We start from the raw sequence: 21371 nt of genomic DNA, 5'->3' as shown, positions 1-21371 counted from the left end.
AAAATCTCTGCATTATGGTTTTATAGTAAAAATATACAAGTTAATAATGTACATGCTTCACAAATCAATATTTCCGAGCATAATTAAACATTTGCAATTATTATTTTGAGGGCTAGGTTTTTCCAATCTACAGAGGAACCATTAGTAGTATAGATATTTTATCTAGTATTATGGTAAAAATTTAAATTAAACATACAGGTGTTGTAAATAAAAGAGAATTTTACGCTTCAGTTGGTGCACTTAAGACTGAATATTACGGAAAATTTTGAATTACCAGGGTTAATTAGTATTGAAGGATATATTATTTTAGTTAATTAACTAAGAAATGGTACTGCGGGACCGCCATTAAGTGATCAATTTATAAACATGATTTTTTTTTATTCCTTAAGTTAAATGCAATCACAGAATTAAGACCATACACTCCACTTTATTTTAGAATAAACGGTTAGTCGCTTCATATTATTTAGCAGTTGACAGTAATTATTTTACCTCTAATGTAAAAGTTTGTGAGTTAACAACATTTCGCGGGTGTTAAATGAGACGTGCGCGGGTTTCCGTTTTTAGAGACAACACACAATGCATTTCATACAATAATGGCTAAATGAGGATACTGTATATTCTTAATTCAATGATGCAATATCAAACTTCCAGATCTGCATTTATTTTTTACATTAATGTACATTTTTTAATAAGTTAATTCAATTTTCGATTTCATCAATTCAAACTAACAAATTTGAGGACATACACACATAATTTTTTTTAGTGGGTCAGGAAACAGACAATAATTTATAAAATTGTCAATATAATATTTAGACTTTTAGTCCCCAATCTGTAGATATAAGGTTTGTCTATTAATTACTCCATAAGACATATCTATTAGTAGGTACGCTGATAGTTAGGTAAGTCTAATAAGGGTAGTTTTGGGATTATGCCACGTTTTATATACAACTTCCTTCAATAGTAGTAGTTATTTTCTTGCAAAGTTTACTCGAATACATTTGATAACCTTAATTATTTAAATATGGAGCCTTTTGACCAGCACACATATCTTTACCTAATGTAAATTCATACGTAACTAGGAACAAGATACTGTTACCGATGCTTGGAGATCGACCACAAGGCATCCCAAGGATTCCCGTGTCAATCTCTTCTGCATTAAATCTGTATCTTACTACCAGTTTAATTTACATTAGGAAAAGCTAGAAATGCTCTACCCTGCTGTGCCCGGTGTGCGCTGGCCCATAGGATATCTTCAGATGACAGTTACTGCTATACAAATTCGAAATCTTTATGTAACCGTGCTGGGAAGCTGTAGGGTCAGAAAGTTTTCACATGAGCACTTGTTATGCATTTCTGAGATTAAAAGCTTTCTGTACTGCCATTCAGTTGAGCGCTTACACCTATACCTACCTAAAACATAGTGCTAGGATATAAATGAAGTAACTTTCAGTGAGCTTTAACGATCCGGATGAATGAATTTATTAAAGGCGATTTTTTTTTGCTGCATCGCTGTTTGCCTTACATGTAAAAAATACAACGGTTATTCAAAGGTTTCGATTATTGTAATAAAACGGAAACTTTGACCGTCCAACATGCGCCACGTCAAACGTGTAGATGACACCAAAAACTTAACGCGCGCCTAGTCACATGAATATAGCCTTAGGGCCAGCAATAGTTAATACACCAACGGACATCATTGGAACGGAAAATCCCTTTCCAATACATACTCAGCTTGCCGTGACGTCGTTCTCTAAGCATTTTATTGAATATTTCAATTACATAACTAACAATGTATCAGACATTGTAGATCCTATATATTGTACGCTGGCCCTTTGTCACCTAGTAAAATATGGGCAAGGTTATTATTTATATAAAAAGATATTTTTACAAAACTTGCATTTATTATTTGAAATAATGTTTAGAATATATTTATCACTAAGACAGCTTTCATTACAAATAATTTTTTTTGCTATTGATCTGTCCACTTAAGGGTCAGCGGAGACTGGACAAATTGTGTTTGTATTCTGAAGTACTTTTCTCATCGCTAATTAAATTATAACGTCCTTATCCACTCTGAATAAAAGTGAAAAATAGTGAGCAAGGAAGATACAAAAAATGTTGTTACATTTTTGTTGTTACATTTTTTGTATCTTCAGAAACTATTCATATCTTCTATTGGAATTATATATGGACAATTTTAAATTATTATCTATGAGAAATCTACTATTATCTACGAGAAAGCATGCAAGTTCTTTATCGCGCAGTCTGCGCTGACCCTATAAGCGAATCATTGATAGAATAATTACAAAAAGTAAGGTAACTAAAATTTACAGACGAAAAATTGCTCTCTGCAATTTTCGGATAGTATTTTCTGTAGCAATGTCTAAAATATACACTTCCAGCGACTAATAAATAATGATTAAATTACTTTATTAATTTGGTTTTACTATAAGGAGATCGACAATATTTATGAACAATTGCAGATTTGTTTTCTGTAGAAAAAAATATCATACACCATTTTATTATTATAACAATAGCTAGCTAACATGTCTTAAAAAAGATGAAAAAGAACTCGAGTTCTACCTTTAATTTATTATTTATAAAATACGGCAGCAATACCATTTCATTACAATATTTATTTAAATCAATTTCAATATTGTCTCTGACCCAGGTGTTGGGGCTTACACTGAGCTGTGGTTAGGCTTCGCAACTTGCAAAGATATTCAAACTTTACCACCAAACACTCACTATCCAAATAAATAAATAAAAAGGGCACTGTTATTTAAGAACAATCCTCTTGGCTCTTTCTCACACACTGTGCTACTTTTCTTTTAAACTCCGAATATGATTCTCTCCATTCTTTCTGTAAAAAGAAACAGAATGAGCACACTGCTACTAATATTCAGTTTGGTTTGGCGCCAGCTAGAGTGTGCAACCTAATGTTAAATCATAAAGTGTCAATTGAATGTTTGTGGCCTGCGTCATGTGGCCCTTTTCCAACATGACAATCTGTTGGTAATTTTTTCTCAGTCCTAAAAACAATCTTCTTGACTTTTCCTAACACATCTGGCAACTTTCTTTTTGAAATCCGAATACCTCTCTCTCCATTCTTTCTGTGAATATAAATAAACATGATTGTGAGAACAATGATCATCTAATGATATTATTGAAATAAACTTTTTATTCATGTATATTACCATAGTGAGAAATGAGGATGACAAAATTATTAATATTCAGTTTATGGACTATAAATATTATGGCACAGCCAAAGTGATTGTGATTATATATATTGCTTTTTTATTATATTTATACTAGAATTAAATTCATACATCACTTTAGATGTGGCAAATTTTAATTTACATTCAAATGATGGTGTTATATACAAAAAAAAATTCTAGATATAATGACAATATTTTTGCTTTGGTTGATGTTTACAACATATTTTTTGATTTTTAAGACAAACACCTCTCAATATGTAGTTAAAATAAAAAGATTACCTATCCATAGAAATAAATAAATAACAATTAACCACTGCAGCAGTCAGGATTCATTTAATTTTGAAAACAAGCATTCCACATAGCAAATTTAATGAAAATGAAAGGTCAGGATTGGTAAGCACAATTTCTGCAAAAACTTGAACATGGCCCATTAAAAATCGATACTAGGCCAAATCTCGAAAGAACAGCCGTAATAATAACGCCGATAAAACTTACGAAATTAGTAATTTGGATAGGTATTTTCACTACAAATAAAATAAAATTAAAGTATACAGTGTAAGATTAGAAATCGCTTATAAATCAGATCAAGTGAATTTTAGATATGAAGTTCAGAATCTAATAACATAATGGTCAGGTAAGAATTTTACTTACTGCAGCATCAACATTAGCAGGACTTTCATCATTAGGGTCTGCCAACATAGAAATAACACTAATGAGGATTGTTTCAACTGTATGTACTGGTAGCCACCTCTCAGAGGCTTTTTCATAACCCCATTTGTCATCACCTGGTTCATGCAATATTGATATGCAGACATCTCCATTCTTTTCAACTAAAAAGAGGAATTATACCTTAGATTAATTTCTTAAATCGTTTTTTTTATTGTTTTGTAATAATTTCTGGAAGGTTCTCACAAAAAAAAATTAAGATAGTTGCACTGGGAATTTGATAAAACTAACAATATAAATGTTTTGATGTAACCATAGCATGTTTGACATAACTGTCAATAGTAATAAAACAATTATTCTATTCTTATATTATAAATTAGGTGGGAAGATGATATTAAAAAAGTGGCAGGAAAAATTTGGAAGAGGAAAGCAATGGATAGATCTCTGTGGAGAGCACTTGGGTAGGCCTATGCTGGAGAGCAAGACAATCAAATAACTGGTGTCTATTTATGAAATTTTTTACCAAAACAGATTTAACTTTGAAAATACTAAGTAGAAATAAGTTAAAAAGTAATTTACTAGATTGTTAATAAAGGCTTTTTTTATTATTATTACTAATATATTATGAATGCAAAACTTGGATGTATGTTTGTTACTCAATCACACCAGAATGACTTAACAGATCTGGATGAAATTTGGGACAGTAATTAATTATAGACTGGTATAGCACATGGACTACTTTTATCACAAAATAAATTACAGTTCCTGAAAATGTCCACACAGATGTTTATCTTTGTCCAATTTGTAAATTTTTTTAGACCACTAGGAAATTTTCTACTGGCTAATTGGTCATTGCTTACATGAGAACACATTAGGAAGTCACCAAAAATATCAGTTTTTATAAACAAATGTAAACATGATATTTATGGTTGTAAATAGCATGGTAACATTAACATAGTTATTTAATAGGTTGATCATTACTCACTGTTTGGATGCCATATTTCTGTTACAAATTTCATTCTAGGTGGTCTCAAAGGATACTCCTTCGGAAAATGTAAATGTGCTTTAAAGAATCCACCCTCACTGTAAAAAAAATAAAGAATGTTAATGCAAGCTGTTTGTTCATATCTCTTATTTAAACTAAATACACAGGTTTAAAAGTAAGGCAAGGCTCTCTAGAAATGGTAGGGCTATCCTTTTCTTTGAGATCTCTCAATTTGCACCAATCTTAAAGTTACAACAGGCACAAACGAGGCGGGGTACGAGTAACATATGTAATGCTGGTAAACATTATCATTATAAAAGGGTTAATGTTAATATAACCTTGTAACTGTGTTCCAGTACACAGTAAACATTTAAGCATAACAAAACCATAAGAAGTACTAGTACTTATTAAATGTTTGTATACAACATAATATTGTTGATTATCACATACAGCCCCTTCGAGATAATTGATTTATAGGTATAATAAGGAGCAAATACAATCATTTGGTTAAATGAAAATCAAGTTGTTTATGTTTGAAAAATCATATTGGTGTCATAGACCCACCTCTCTTACCTACATAATGTAAGGGCAGCTGTCAAAAGGAAACACATACAATTGATTCAGTCTGTACAATAATAACACTGATTCAAATAAAAGGTTTTTTTAACTTACTATAATGTATCTGGAGGACCGATAATGAGAACCTCCCATCTGTAAATATCATTGTCATCTATCAACCCAGCAGAAAATCCTTCTACTGGATTTTTGTTCAATTCTGAAATGAGAATAGCAGGTGCTGTACACTAATATAATTATCGAACACACAATTTTAAAAAACGTAATATGAAACTTTGCCAAGAACTAACTAAAATGCCTCATTATGTATTTGTCTTTGGCAACCAATGTAAGTCTCTGCATTAGATATTGATTTTATTCGCACTTATTTATATTTGCAAAACTATGAAGTCACACAGACATATATTAAAGGAATAGAGAAAAATAACTATTGAATCCACAAAGAGTCTTAAATTCGACCCAGTAAGGTCAATGATTGCGCGAAGAGTTTGCCGTCTCAAACTGGTAGAGATGACTGTCGAAATTATATTTAATGGGTTAAGAGTTACACGTACCTGCTAACTGCTTTTTTAATAAAAGCGATGACTGTGGCTCTGACATTAATTACAATTAAGAAATGTACCCTGACGACACGAAACAAATGATTTTTTCACAAAAGATGGCTGGCTGAATTTATGCAGGTTGAGAAACATGAGCTACGCTTGTTTCCGGTGTGCCAACTGCCAATGTTACCATGACTTGACAGGATTTCAACATCACAGAGTATAAATAAATAAAAAGTGCTTCTACATATACATTTGGAAGATTTGTGCATGTTGGACAGTCTATGCTTATCTTAGACAAAACGTTTTACTTTCCTCGCAGAGAAGCTAAAATATTCTCATTTGAACAACCATAAATTATAACAACATTTAAGTGTGTACGAATTACTTAAACTTACGTGTTTCTAGTACAAGGAACAAGCGTAAATGCAATAAAGCACGAACACAATAAATCATTTCATATTACGTTTGGTCATTAATGCAAGTAAAAAAGGAAATTAATTACTTAAATATATAAATTAAAAAAATCCGAATATCACTATATTGTAGGTATATTATTCTACTATTCAAGCCACTGACGTATTCAAGCCCTTTCATTTGATACCCAAATTGAGGGAGTTGTGAAAAAATATGTAATTCACCATGTGGCTGCGGCTATTTTGGATTTCATCAAACATAGTCTTAACTCATAAGGGAAACCATCGAAAAAAAAAACGAATTCAAAATCGGTTCATCCGTTCGGAAAAAAGATGTCACAGACAGACACATACGCATACACTTATAACACCGCGTCGTTTTTCCGCCGAGGATTAGGAATATCTACGTGTAATGATATAGAAACTCATTTGTAATAAATAAGAAAGCTAAGAAATAGTTATACGTCAACGTCGTATTAATATTAATTCCAATGTAAAATTTTAATGAATTATTTTTATAATTTATTCTATTAAAATAATGAATCAATACTTGAAACCTGAACGGTTCAATGCAGAACCAACGGCTCTTGATTCATCTAGAGAACGGGAGCGTTAGAAAAAGTCTTTCTTAAATTTTTTTACAGCAAAAGAGATCACTGATAGAGGAGAATCGCAAGTTAAATTAGAGTTATAAATCACTAATAATCAAATTTCAACAACTGTATATGCGTACCTACATTAAAGGTGTAGTATTACGATGAATACTTATTATTGATGATACAAAAGATGTTGAAATTACTATAGAATCACCACCTTCCTTAAAAAAGGAACAGTAAAAGCTCTCGTTAACAGCATAACAGCGGAATCACTGTTAGATACTGGAAGCTCTGTTAGCTTTATTAACGATTCTTTCGCAAAATCTTGTCAAATAAAAGTAACATCTTGTAATCAAACAATGCTTTATTAACGATTCTTTCGCAAAATCTTATCAAATAAAAGTAACATCTTGTAATCAAACAATATCTATGGCTTCCTAAAACCACTTCTCAAGTAATAGGATAATAATCTGAAACTGTAAAAAATGTTCGTTTATTAGCTGTTCAAAATTTGCGTCCTGATTTATAGAAATCGTCTAGTTTATATTTAACAGGATTATTCTCAGACCATCAATAAATACGGAATCACATGCTTATCCTTAACCCAACAGAGAAGAATTGGAATCTAAAAAATTCTAAAAATAATATTTTTAGCACTATTGATTTAAAAATTTATTGCAAAATAAAAGAATATACTATATAAGAATATAAGTTTAAAAGAAATCCATTTGGTGTTAATAATGGAGTATCAAGTTTCCAAAGAACTATTATTGATTAGATTATAAGACAAGAAAAACTAGAAGGAACTTTTTTTTATCTCGACGATATCACCGTTATATAGTGGTAATACGATTGAACAGCATGATAAAAATCTAGAAAAAATCATGAATGCTGTTGAATAATATGGTCTAACATTAAATAAAAATAAATATGTATTTATTTAAAAATCTATTAATATCTTAGGATAAACAATTACTAATCACACTATAAAACCAGATAATGAAAGATTGCAACCTCTTATAAACTGGCCTCCCCCTGTGTGCAATCATTAAAACTAATAAAGGGGATGTTTGCTCACTATGCTAAATGGATTCGTAAATTTACAGAAAAAATCCTCAATCTTTCAAAAGTTGAATCTTTTCCACTATCTTAAGAGTAAGTTTAATCATTTCAGGACCTTAATTTTGATATTTTGAAATCAATTCAAGACAATTTTTCGTTTATATAGCATCGTCCGGATCATTCTATAGCAGCTACATTATCACAAGATTCTCGACCAGTAGCATTTCTGGAGAACACTTAATCATAATGAAGTAATTAATAAATAAAAAAATAATAATAAATATACTAAATTAATCATAATGAAGTAGATTCTGCTATAGAAAAAGTAGCCTATTCAATTGCTGAATTACGCAGAAAATGTCGGCATTTCCTAATAGGAAGACAATTCAACTTGATTACCGATCAAGTTCTATTTCATTTATGTTTGATAGAAATCATTCAAGTAAGGAAAATAATGAAAAGATTGAGGAAAATGATGAAAAGAAGACAAAGTCTTGTCTCAAGCATTACATTCTATAAGATCACTCTTATCTACATCAACAAATAGTACGACATATGAAATAATCTATACTTATAATAAAACTGTAACTGGAAGATGTACATTTAACATATTTTGAAAATTTTGATCGGGGGTTGCTTTATAATCGATACTGACTCCAAAACAGGCATCCCGTGAAAACTACTGAACGGATTTAAATACAATTTGGTATAGTGTTAGCTGATATTCCGGGTTAACATGTAGGCTACTTTTTATCCCGATAAATAAAAAGTTTCCTCAGGGAAATGGGATAAAAGTTTTTATCGTTTTTTATTTGAAGCAGTCGCAAGGCATGTGTACAAGTGTACCATCCTACTGATATTATAAATGCGAAAGTTTGTGAGGATTGATGTATGGATGGATAAATCTAAGTATGGATGGATGTTTTTAGTGTATATTTTACTATGGTTTTCTGTAAATTGGCTGAAATACTGACTTAAGAGTTTTACTGGCGTACGCCGCAAAAATGATTGATGATACATAAATATAATGTACTACATGTTTAAAGTAAACGTGATTATCTACAAAAAAATCCGCGAGGCTATATGTCTAACTGTTAGGTTAAGTCACAGTGACTTACTTTTTTATAATTTTTTCAATTTTTTTTTTTCAAATTCAAATCTTTATTTGCGTGATTGCAGGTTAACAAATTTGATCTTATACTAAAACATAATAAGTTACGTGCTACAATCTGCCATTCTATGGCATGCAAATTATAATAACACCTTAATTATAAAATTATTTTTCCAATTTATACAAAATGTCAGAATATTAAGGTATCAAAAATTATGAAATTAAATTACAATGTCAACTTAAAATTAATTAATGTAAAGTAAACCAAAATATAAACCTAGAAATACAATAATTTAAGCCTTTGATTTTAGATATTCGTCTACTGAATAAAATTGATGAAGCATAAGCCATTCAATAATTTTAATCTTAAATTTAGGCAGAGGTGTGTCAATTAAAGTATTTGGTAATTTGTTATAAATTGTTATTGCCATACAATAAACATTTCTTTTATATAAAGTGAGGTTTACTTTGGGCCATACTAATTTATTACCCCGCCTACAATCCTTCGCCTGCTGTACTTTTTTAGTTATAAAGTAATGTCCATACTTTTTCACAAATAGGCACATTTCCTTAATATACATGCAGGGTAAGGGTAAAATATTAAGTCTTTGAAAGATTGGTTTTGCACTATCCAAAAAATGTGCCCCAGTTATTGCCCTGACACATTTGTTTTGAGCTCTGAATGCTCTCTCGAAATCTGTTGAGTTACCCCACAAAATAAGACCATAATTAAGGATAGGTGACACATACCCATGGTAGGCACTCAAGGAAGCCTGTATGGAGGAAATTTGACTTATTCTTCGTAAAGCGAATACAAATTTGTTAATTTTTTTGCAAGTAGTGTCTATGTGAGATTTCCAATTAAGTTTTTTATCTATTGTTATACCTAAGAATTTTATAGTTTCTACGTTTTCTATTGGCTCTTGGTCATAATGTATGTTTAGTAACGGCTGATATGAATTAGTTGTTTCAAATTGAATAAATTTAGTTTTGTCAATATTAATATTTAAATTATTTTCATCTAACCATTGAATTATATTATAAATTGAATTATTAATGTAATTTTCAAAGTCATTTACGTCTTTGCCCTTAATTGTAATAGTTGTATCGTCAGCGAATAATATACAATTGTGAGATATAATGCTTGTTATGTCATTTATATATAACAAAAAGAGCAAAGGACCTAATATACTTCCTTGCGGAACACCACTATTGATAATCCTCCAGGATGATCTAAAGGTACGTTTTTCAAAGTTTAGTATTTTTGTGACTTCTGTGCATTGTTTTCTGTTGCACAAATAACTTGACAACCAGTCAAAGACTTTACCCCTCATGCCATATCTTTCGAGTTTTGCTAGAAGTCTCTCTCTCTTTTCTTTCAAAACACTGGTATAATTGTAATATGTTGACATTTCTATCATGATATTAATCCTTATCCAAATACATAGTTTTATAACTATTAATTTTGATTATATACCTGCAAATTCCTTTTTAAATCATTCAAATTGCACCTATCGCTTAGAAGTTGCGACGGGTATAGAAACGCAAAAAGCAAGCTAAATGCAGCGGGCCGACCGGCCGCGAATAACATAGTTTGGAAATAAAACTGGACCTGGTAGGTTTTTTTTTAAGATATTCAAACCTCTAATAACCAATTCAGTGCAAACGAAGTTGCGCGGGTCAGCTAGTCTTTCTATTTAAAAGGAGTTTCTATAAAAGGCAAATGGGGTATTATTACTAACTTAATCAAACAAGCCAGGAATAAAGATATTAATGAAGAAATTCAATCGTGGTAATAAATACCAACCTATAACAGAAGAAGTCACGATGCTTGAATCGAACAGCGATTATTCCTACGTTCGTCCCCCATATGGACGAGAGACAACAATTTCCAACTAAACCTCAACAGGGTTATGATGAAGCACTCTCTGATGATGATAATGATGAAAATGATAATGGCGGAATAATGTAAATGAAGGGGAAGTCCAAATTGAGGAAGAAGTAAGCAATAATGGAGATTTTACTCAAGCTATATTATCCATTACTCTAGAAAGCCAATTAAGATGGAAGAGATTGAATACTATCTCACGACGTTTCGAAGATTTTAATCTTAATTATTAAGCAGAGAAGAATGTAGTGATATAGAAACTGATTTGTAATAACTGAGAAAGTGAAGAAATAATTATATGTCAACGACATATTTAATATTAATTCAAATATAAAATTTGAATAGAATAAAATGCAGAAATATAATAAAAAATTGGATTATGGTTTATTATTATTAGAACGTTTACTGATGCTCGAACTTAGTGCGTTTGTGCGGCAATTGGTGAATATTATCACGTTTGCTTTGAGGTACACTGACTATTTAAAGGTGAGGAACGATTTTTAATGAGGATAAAAAAATATATGATATAAAAAATTTATCTTTATTAAATTCCATTGGTTGCAAATGCTTTTATACTATTAAGAAAATAATTATTCACTATTAGAATCTTTTTTCAACTTCTTTACATTTGGTTCTAATCCGTCACCATTAGTCTGTAGTATTTTCCGCTTGTTTTTCTTTTTCTTCTTTGATTTAACACCGTTTGTACTCTTCGGGTTTTCATGATTGCATTTAACTTTAATAGTCGTCTTAATTGATAACAATGCACCCAGCATTGATGCTATATCTAATTCTGTTTTAATTTTACTATTTTCGTGGAACACTTTGATTACATTGAGTAATTTTTTGAGGGTTACCAAGAAGTTGGATTTAATTTCTACTTCATTTTCAGAACTCAATATTTTTGAAAATGCATCATAGAAATACTTCTCTACATTAGATATTTCAGTTATCGTAGCTTCTAAAGTAGGTTTACACCTATTCAATGCTTGGTAATATCCAATTAATAAATTCAGGCCTTCATTTCGACGAAATTGTCGAACAGTATTGTCGAAAACGTTTTTAATTATAATAGGTATTAATTTATACTTTCCATCCCATTCTGTTTGCAGGACATTATGGAAAAAAATTATAGGAAGCAAACAATTACGATTCCGGAAATAATTTTCAACATATATTTTGAACCTCTCAACAATTGGTGATATATGCTTCTGCTTTTTTGATTTAGGAGCCACATCCAGTTTTTGTGAACAATAAATAATAAATACAGCAAAGAAAGTTATTATATCTCCAAGCGCTTGGTACATAAAATGGGACCTATCACCTTTATCAATAACAGACTCCAAGTAATCCTCTAATATTTTAACAGTAACATCACCAATCGATGTAAACTTCCTGATTTTTGTGAGATTTTTGATAGTTTTTCTTAGTCTATTTTCCAACTCTTTAAACTGATTATCTTGCATACAGAATTCAAGACATCTTGTTAAAGGGGCAATCATTCCTAAGCAAATATCCATTGCAGGGTCTTTCTCTAAGTATATGTCTATTAGGTCAAGCACCCTTATTCTAAAATCTGCTAAAGCTTTTTTATTTTTGCGATCCCGTTTAGTTTTTTTACCTTTGCCTTGATTAAATTGCTTAAAGGCTTCTGCTAAAGCTTCATCAAGTTTTTTACCTTCTTCTTCAGTTAGCATATCTGCATCTACACTTTCCGTATCAGTATCTGGAGCAGCTGCTGATCCTAATGCTTTCTGTACTGCTATGCGAAGTTGGTCTGGTGTCTTAATATCTTCATCGTGATCCTCATCATCATCCTCAGTGTCGCTGTCACTATCATCACTTAGTTCTCCATTAAGGTTGTTTTCTTCAGAACTTTCTTTCTCAGCAGCATTTGATGTATTATCTTCATCTTCTTCACCTTCTGATTCACTATCATTTGTTAGAGGGTTAGATTCACTCTCTGGGTCTAAAACTGACACAATTTGACCAATACTTGAAGGGGTTAAATATTCCCAAAGAAGTCTAAAAACACATTGAACTACTGAACGAAGTACGCTTGATTCAATTGACAGAATGGATAATAACACTTCAACCATTACTTCTACCCATTCTGGTTCATCATTTATGATACTATCCTCAGCTTTTCCATGATTCTTCTTGGATTTTTTTTTATAATGTTCATAACAACTTTTTAGTTCTATTATAGAACTTCGCGCAATCCTAACATGTATAGGTTCAGAAAATAAAAACAGGCCAAGTTGATATAACAAAATGAGAAAAACTTTTTCCACTTTCGATTTACTCTCATTTTTTTCAAGCTTTTGACACACTTCTGTAAGCATTTCCCAACATTCCATGTTTTCTTTTGGAAACTGTTTCTCAAGTTTTTCTCTTACTTTATCTTTTACCATAATGGTGGATATAAATGTGTTAAGTGAAGATAATACTACTACCAAATTATCTACATTTGAAGAACGAGATGTAAAGCAGCGGTAAAAGCATATCTTTATTGAACCTGAAAAACCAAAAACATGTTATGTATTATTTCAAATTAAGAGTGCAAATAAATATGCCAGTACATTAATGAAACTACCTGCTAATTCACTACTAACTGCTACATTATCATCACCACCAATTTTGAAAAATCCAAAACACATCAGTAGTTGCATATATGTGATTTTAAAATCTGTGTCATCTTTGACAGCTTCGTGACTAACAATAAAAGATATAATTTCAGATGCTTTGACTCTTTCATTGTTATACCAATTTCTTTCCACATTTTCTTTTACTACTTTTTTTGAAGTATTTAAAAGTATTTTTTTTAAAACTTTAGCCATTTTTTTCAATCCATCTGCATCTAAGTCAGCTATGATAGTTTTAACCACAGTAGACCCTGTGATTTCTGTGAAATTTATTTCACCAGGATGAAAAAGCAACTTTTTTAGTGTTGCAACCCTGGTTTTACTTTCAACAGCTGTATTTTTTAGTGCTTTTGCTAAAGCAAAAAGCACAGCCCTTTGTTTCGTTATCATGATTTTATTATCATCTTCATCAGTTCTCTTGTTCCTGATTTTGCTAGCAGTCTGCAAGCCTTTGAACCAATCCATAAACAATTTAAAAAAATTGTCACTAAATAAATCAGGTATGATTCCAACATTTTCATCTAAGTTAAGTAATATTGTGTTAAGTATATTTAAAGATACTAATTCTCTATTTCTGTTATGTTTCACAAGGTATCCATCTATTTTATTCCAAAATAACTGTATATGTGGTGATTTAACAATTTGTACTCCAATTTCCTGGTAGATGGGATGACTTATAGAATTGAAGTCTACACCTGTCTGTAAAATAAATGCTAATTCAATTAAACAATAGTTTAATAATACCTAATTAAGTTGTTTATTCACATTAAGTTGAATACTAAAGTTTTCAACCATTCATATTATAATATTTTTTAATTCTGAAATATTTTAATATGCACAGGTTATGTTTATTCATTTACCATTAACTTTTCACATATATCAGGAATATGGTCTTCATGTAAAATATCAGGTACACCAATAAGTTTCCTGAGTTTAACTTTCTCAGGAAATTTTGTGCTGACCAGAAGCAGAAAATATAGAGAATCCAATGTGTGGTCCTTAATATCTTTTTTATATTCCTGTTTAATGTTTGACCACACAATTGTGGCAAATTGATCTTCATTCAACTGTAATTAAACATATTAGTTTCAGAAAATATTCTGTTCTGACATTTTCACATTATATCTACTGGAAAAGGATAGCACTATTCTTAAACATGCAAATTAAGTTAAATTTAGATATGTACAACCAACAACTTCAATTATACAGACACACTATTCCATAGTAAAAAAATGGTACAATATTTTCTAATGCCATCTATTGTGAAGCTTAAACACTCAAAGGAGTGCCCTAGGCAAGCAGCCAAGGGGTGCGCTAGGGGATCAGCCAAGGTGTTTGCTAGGAGAACCACCTAGAAGTGCGCTAGGCAGCAGCTAAGGGTTGCGCTAGGAGAGCAGCCAAGGGGTGTGCTAGGCCGTAAGAAAACTAGGAGCTTAAATGTTTTTTAAATATTTCAAGTAAATATTAAAGGATAACTAGGATACACATTCAATTGCATGGCATTATAGGTAGCGTGCCTGAAGGCCTTAAGTTTTATTAGTTCTTACTTAACACATTGGAGAAGCAAGCATGTCTAGATAAATATCTTTTGTGTTACTTAACAAGTATATTGACAAAAGAAAATAATTTTGTAAGTATATTGACAAAAGAAAAGAATTTCATGAACAAGGGTTCACCCTTGTTCATGAAATTCAATTCATTGTTAAAAACATGACTAGTCTAGTCTAGTTTAAGAACACTACCCAATTGTTCTCAAGGCTTTTTGGAACTCTGGCCTTGTTTATAACATATTAATGTTTTGCTCACCTGATTAACAAAATCTAGCAAAATGAGAGATGCCACAGTATTTAGGTAATTCTTTTTACTACTAGCTGTTTGTAGAAGTTGCATTACTTCTTTTTGTTGTTCATCAGTACTCCTTAACATAAGACCAGATCGGAACACTGCACAGCAGACCAATATCTGACCTAGCGCTACATCTCCAACTTCCTACAAAATAATTAATTTGGTTGTTATTTTCCCTATCCCTAATTCTAAAATTTAGAATTTCAGATAGGGATAATGAAATAAACTTTGTATTCCCTTCCTAAATATTTAGAATTTGAGATTGGGAATAAGGACTAAGTTTATATTCTTCAATCAAACTTACAATTTAATTTAACAATCAGAAGTATTTTCTAGCTAATAAAATTTAGCCTTACATTAAACACTATTTAACTTATATGTTGCTTAAATATAAGATGATAGAAACTTAAAATATTTTTCATTTTTAGTCAAATGAATTCAAAAACAAACAAACTATTTTTCATGCCTGATGGAAAAATAAGAGGTTCAATTTTCTGATAGATTTAAAAATAAATTCTTTAAATAAATGACTATTACAAACACAACAAAAAAAAAAGCAGATTTATTTTCATTACATCCTGCAAGTTGCACTAAAGTGATAATCTTTCACACATGCTGTGAGTTTTCTGTACATAGGCCTTCTCTTTTTACCTAGAGTCCTTTGTTACTTAGGGCATTTGTGCATGTTGCCACTGGTGATGAGGTCTAGGTTTGGGCTAAAATATATGTGCTTTATTTAGAGCTGGGTGAAATAAAATTTAGGATTTGCTTACACTTTTGGAGGATCCACTAGCGTGTAGTTCTTTCTTTACCAAATCTAACAACTGAGGTACAGTTATTTGGTTAAATTTAGTTAACATGCTCACAAGAGTGGCAAAGTGTCCTATGCGCATTTCAGGTACATTTGCACCCAGACTTCTTACCAATCGTTTTAAGGTATATTGTAAATTCTTCTCATTCTGAAAATGAAACTAATTACACAACAACTCGACAATACCAAAATGGAAAACCCTTGCAAATTCAGCTTAAATTACCTCACTTTCTTGAAGACGAGAAATAATTTTCAATCCACCACTAACTTTTAAATCATCTTTTACTGATTTAAGAAAATCAAAAGCATCTAACAATGATGGAATTATTTCTTTCTGGGGTTCGCCTTTAGGCGAATTGCTTTCGTCTTTCATTTTATGTTTTATTCATAAATTATACATAAAATAATAATTTAACCATCACATCACAATCCACAAAACTATTGACAAAGATAACCTCAAAACTTGCTCAAAACCTAATAACATGTGATGTGATTACTCTTTACTCTGAGGAATCCTGAGGAAGTGACAGGTGGTGACAGCATAATATTTAATGTACTCTGTGGGAACTTTATTTACTTGTTTCTAGTATGGAGGGTAGAGGTAAGGAAAGTCATCTTATATGGGAGAAAAGTTGAAAAAGTGTCCAGTGTATGCGCTAAGTAACAGTTCAAAAATCCTCCACAATGGCGCTGGTGGATGCACAGGGTATGGTATGAATGTAGCAATCGAAGATGAATTGAAGTATGCCGAGTTAAAAAATTTAATGTCATTATCGACTAAAGTAGTTAATTATTGAGAATTTCAACAACTTACGTTGTACAAAATATTGTGGTAAATATAACCTTTTCCTTGTATCTCCATACTTCCTTGTTTATTTTTCAAGCCTACTCTAACAATATTTATGTTTGGCGCTTCTTTTAAGAGTTACTCTGATGCAAATGTGGCGCCATCCTAATTTAATACTTTTTGACGACACTTTTTCATATACACAGATGACTCTCCTTACCTCTACCCTCCATAGTTTCTAGTATGGAGGGTACAGGTAAGGAGAGTCATCTTATATGGGAGAAAAGTTGAAAAAGTGTCCAGTTGTATGCGCTGAATAACAGTTCAAAAATCCTCCACAATGGCGCTGGTGAATGCACAGGGTATGGTATGAATGTAGCAATCGTAGATGAATTGAAGTATGCCGAGTTAAAAAATTTAATGTCATTATCGACTAAAGTAGTTAATTATTGAGAATTTCAACAACTTACGTTGTACAAAATATTGTGGTAAATATAACCTTACTTCCTTGTTTATTTTTCAAGCCTACTAACAATATTTATATTTGGCGCTTCTTTTAAGAGTTACCTTGATGCAAATGTGGCGCCATCCTAATTTAATACATTTTGACGACACTTTTTCATATACACAGATGATCCTCCTTACCTCTACCCTCCATAGTTTCTAGTAATAACTCCTTCGTGCCTTCTCCATCTACAAGACATTGGCGATGGCTGGGCATCTTGTGCCCAGTTGGCACAGACAAAAGCCATAAACAAGAATTGTATTGAATGTAGGTAATCGTTTATATCTACTCAGTGGCATACGTGTCACCGAGATTATCAGGATAGGCAAAAAAGTCTAGAAACGGATCATTTTTTTTCAATTCTCGCAAAACATCTTACTTTAGTGTATATATGCTCGCTTAAGTATATTTTGTGCCCAAATTTTTTTAAAGTTTTTGCTTGAAATTCGTGACAAACTATTACATATGAGTTAAGATGTACGTAGCTGTACTCTACTCGTGAGGTGATATTTAAAAATGTCCTTTGGCTGTATTGCAGAATATGTTGCCAGAAAAATATTTATGCTTGAAATTCGTGACAAACTATTACATATGAGTTAAGATGTACGTAGCTGTACTCGTGAGGTGATATTTAAAAATGTCCTTGGGCTGTATTGCAAAATATGTTGCCAGAAAAATATTTATGTGTTTATATATTATCGAACCACCACAAGTAAGTCCTTGACTGCAATCTCGATGATGGTAATGTCATGATAAAGCCTAAGATAGTAGCGGGTTAACTGTTATGGATGTGGCACTGGGGTATATTAAACTCGGTCGCTTGGCTGCAAGTTTTTGTCAGTAGACTGCAGAAAATTCAGAAATTAGCCAGGGATCTTCCACTTACTGACCACAGGTCTCACCACTGCGCCAGGTTGGTCATGGAAATATTTTTTGTAGCTTAATCAGATTTTCCAAATAACCACTTAGAAGTACAGTACGCGATACGCGATATGTAGGTACTCGTCGAGGACTAGAGCAGCTTATATCATCTTGAGATTCACTGTCTTTTGTGTTTAATTGAAGCTTAGCACAGTGGGTCAAAACTGCTAAATGAGGGCCATAGGATTTTTTGTTACGAAAAAATAAGTATTTGTTTACTTCAAAAGAACAAGAAGAAATGGTCACCCATAAAACAATTAGCTATAGGTTAATTAACTCACTGATCTGCACTGGGCCAGCATGGTGGACTACAGCCTCAACCCTTCTGAAACAGACCCGTACCCTGAACCGGTGTTAATGATGATGGAGATGATGATGATGATCAATCTGTAATTTAGTCGAAATCTTACAAAGCATCTTACTTTCCCTAGGTATAACTACAGACATAAACTATGCAAAATAAATAAAGAAAATATTTTTTATTGACTATTTTCTTTTAGTTTAATTATTAATAATTTCGCGCTTTTTAACCATGGACTTTTTGCCACCATACCTTTATTAGAGAAATTATTTTTAGAATCGGTCTACTTATATGTTAAGAAAAAAAGTAAAATTGACCTAGATCTTATTTGACCAACTTAATCACCAGCACATCACTGGCTCCATCGAACCTTGTGACAATCTACCTAATTATGAAACAAAACATTGAACTAATGTCTCTTTCATTACGAAATAATGCATTTCATTGCTACTTTCATTCGGATTCCACACACAAAATACAAAAAGGAACAATAGAGAAACTTAAAAGCTGGTATAGGTGTGCAAAGGCAGTCTTATCTCTCCTAGACAACCATTAGTGCTCCTTCTCCTGGATAGCCTTTAGTGAAAGTAATTCCTAAGGTTTGGTGCAGCAATAGAATATTAGGCCTTATAATACAAAATATACTACATGGTGATAAATTCTAATACTACACATAATTCATAATGTTTATACGTATTAAAATAATAAACTATAAAAAAGCTTGTAGGCTTCTTTTGAACACCCTTAACTATCTGAAGTTCATTTTAGGGTGACTAAAAAGTGGGGACACAATTGCATAATTTCAGTGATAGTAATCGGGACCAACACATAACGATAACGTGTAAACCCTAAACCCAGGGTGGACAAAGAAACGTTCTTCTCTGTCACTAAAATCTTTTTTACATAGCATAAAACAAAGTCTCTGACATGGTGGCGTTTTCGTACAAACACTTCAACACTTGGATGTACCGGTAATCAATTCGGCACAGGTTTCCACCGAATTAAGGGCTTTCTCATAGTCCACAAACGCTAAGCAAAGTGGCCGGTTATATTCCTCGGTCTTCTGTATAATCTGCCGCTGCGTATGTTTGTGGTCTACGACACTAAAGACCTTTCGGAAACCGGCTTATTCGGGAGGTGGAAAGTCGTCGAACCTATTAGCGAGACGATTCGTATTGACTCTCGAGCACAACTTGTAGACATGGCTGGGCAGCGACATGGGTTTGTAATTCTTCAGAAAGGTAGGTTCAGGTTCAGAAGATATTGTCACCTTTTTTGAAGAACAGAACCACCACACTCCTGTAAGTATCGGTTTTCCACCCGTTTTCAGGAGTTCTGCTGTGATTCCTTGATCACCCGGCTTTGCTGTTCTTGAGTTGTTTGAGAGCCATACTAATCTCATATAGATATCCGGGATATCTTCGGGTTAATTTGGCTCTAGGATTTTTAGCAACTTTAATTTTCTCAGTGTTGAAGCGTTGCAAGTCGTACGTTTGCGACTTCGAGATCTGATCATTAATACACCGATAGTCAGACGTATCTGCTGAAGACTGTAGTCTCTTTTCTTGTCTCTTTTCCGTAAGTCCGAGTTTATGGGCTGAGAACTTTTTAGTTTTATTTGTACGATGGGTCTTAACCATTATGTATAACTTGGACAGAACCACATGGACAGTTTCCACAAGCCTGTTGTCCAAATCGTCCACAGAATCGCAGTCTAGGCAATCTATAGCAAAATAGATGTAGCAGTTCAAGTTGAAAGCTCTCGGGGTTTTGGATATGAACGCGAGTAGACCGGAGCGTGGACTTTACCAGTCTTACCCTTTCCAGCTAAACGTTTATATTCAATGTGCCTCTAACAATACGGTGCATATTATAGAAGTGAAAAGCTAAAAAATTCAAAGATTAGATGTCGTAACTGTCATGTATGGAGTTTTTATATAAGTTTATTACTTTTTATATTGTGACGTTTGATATCTGTCTCCGATTAAATGGTGTAGCGAGCAGCCGTATTTCTATTACTAAGATATTTTTCAGTAACAAACCGCTTACATTGCAAACGCTGGCTGAACTTTCAGAGACAGATTAAATTAATGCACTATGGAATTGGATATCTTAAAATCATAAATAAAACTAGTCCGTGACGTTTATCTCCAAAAGATAACCCACAGTAACTATTTTTATAATTAACATTTTACAAAAATAATATGGGTTGGGACAGAGCGAGCCGTAAGGGTTGGCAGCAGTCGGCGCGTATCCAATAGTAGCAATCGGCGCTCACCAGCCAGGAAAATAAAAAAAGTGTGTGTCAGCTCCGACGCACGACTGGAGTTTACTCCTTAAGTACGATTGTCGAAACATACACAAAAAGAGTTTATTTAATTGAATAAAGATTAATACCATTTGAAAGGGTAAATTAAAAATCCTGTGCAATTTATTCACACAAGGCGGAAGGTTAACTTCTTAAAAGTAGCCTACTTGAGATTGAGGTGGATCTGA

The 21371-nt window shown here is 32.2% G+C and overlaps 2 protein-coding genes across 3 annotated transcripts; both read right to left on the bottom strand.

Annotated features, from left to right (window-relative positions):
- Positions 1 to 6: 6 nt before the first annotated feature.
- On the bottom strand, positions 7 to 6182 carry LOC120627976 (ubiquitin-conjugating enzyme E2 G1). Of its 2 annotated transcripts, none has more exons than XM_039896124.1 (5): positions 6000 to 6182; positions 5542 to 5644; positions 4870 to 4967; positions 3870 to 4048; positions 7 to 2863 (listed from the first exon to the last, which is right to left on the bottom strand). In XM_039896124.1, the coding sequence occupies exons 1-5, from the start codon at positions 6043 to 6045 to the stop codon at positions 2783 to 2785; spliced, it is 507 nt and encodes a 168-aa protein (XP_039752058.1). In that variant the 5' UTR covers positions 6046 to 6182; the 3' UTR covers positions 7 to 2782. The 2 variants fall into 2 exon arrangements, with proteins under 2 accessions (XP_039752058.1, XP_039752057.1); XM_039896123.1 differs by having other exon boundaries at positions 7 to 3113; positions 6000 to 6181.
- A 5398-nt stretch (positions 6183 to 11580) lies between these two features.
- LOC120628031 (rDNA transcriptional regulator pol5) lies at positions 11581 to 16867 on the bottom strand. The gene is made up of 6 exons (XM_039896218.1): positions 16585 to 16867; positions 16324 to 16509; positions 15512 to 15694; positions 14566 to 14772; positions 13657 to 14404; positions 11581 to 13578 (listed from the first exon to the last, which is right to left on the bottom strand). Exons 1-6 carry the CDS (start codon positions 16732 to 16734, stop codon positions 11651 to 11653), a joined length of 3402 nt encoding a protein of 1133 aa, XP_039752152.1. The 5' UTR covers positions 16735 to 16867; the 3' UTR covers positions 11581 to 11650.
- Between the last annotated feature and the right edge of the window lie 4504 nt (positions 16868 to 21371).

The sequence above is a fragment of the Pararge aegeria genome, chromosome 12 (assembly GCF_905163445.1).
Source record: "Pararge aegeria chromosome 12, ilParAegt1.1, whole genome shotgun sequence".
In the NCBI taxonomy this organism is placed as follows: Eukaryota; Metazoa; Arthropoda; class Insecta; order Lepidoptera; family Nymphalidae; genus Pararge; species Pararge aegeria.
The sequence above is the reverse complement of the archived record's forward strand: the minus strand, read 5'-3'. Positions and strand labels throughout refer to the sequence as shown.

Coding starts and splice junctions, on each gene's coding strand:
- LOC120627976 (XM_039896124.1), bottom strand. CDS start 6,045: ATGTCAGAGCCACAGTCATCGCTTTTATTAAAAAAGCAGTTAGCAG. Junction 5,645..5,999: donor ATTAAAAAAGCAGTTAGCAG/GTACGTGTAACT, acceptor TTCTCATTTCAG/AATTGAACAAAAATCCAGTA. Junction 4,049..4,869: donor AGAAATATGGCATCCAAACA/GTGAGTAATGAT, acceptor TCCTCTTTTTAG/TTGAAAAGAATGGAGATGTC.
- LOC120628031 (XM_039896218.1), bottom strand. CDS start 16,734: ATGAAAGACGAAAGCAATTCGCCTAAAGGCGAACCCCAGAAAGAAATA. Junction 16,510..16,584: donor CTCGTCTTCAAGAAAGTGAG/GTAATTTAAGCT, acceptor TTTCATTTTCAG/AATGAGAAGAATTTACAATA. Junction 14,405..14,565: donor ATATATGTGAAAAGTTAATG/GTAAATGAATAA, acceptor TTTATTTTACAG/ACAGGTGTAGACTTCAATTC.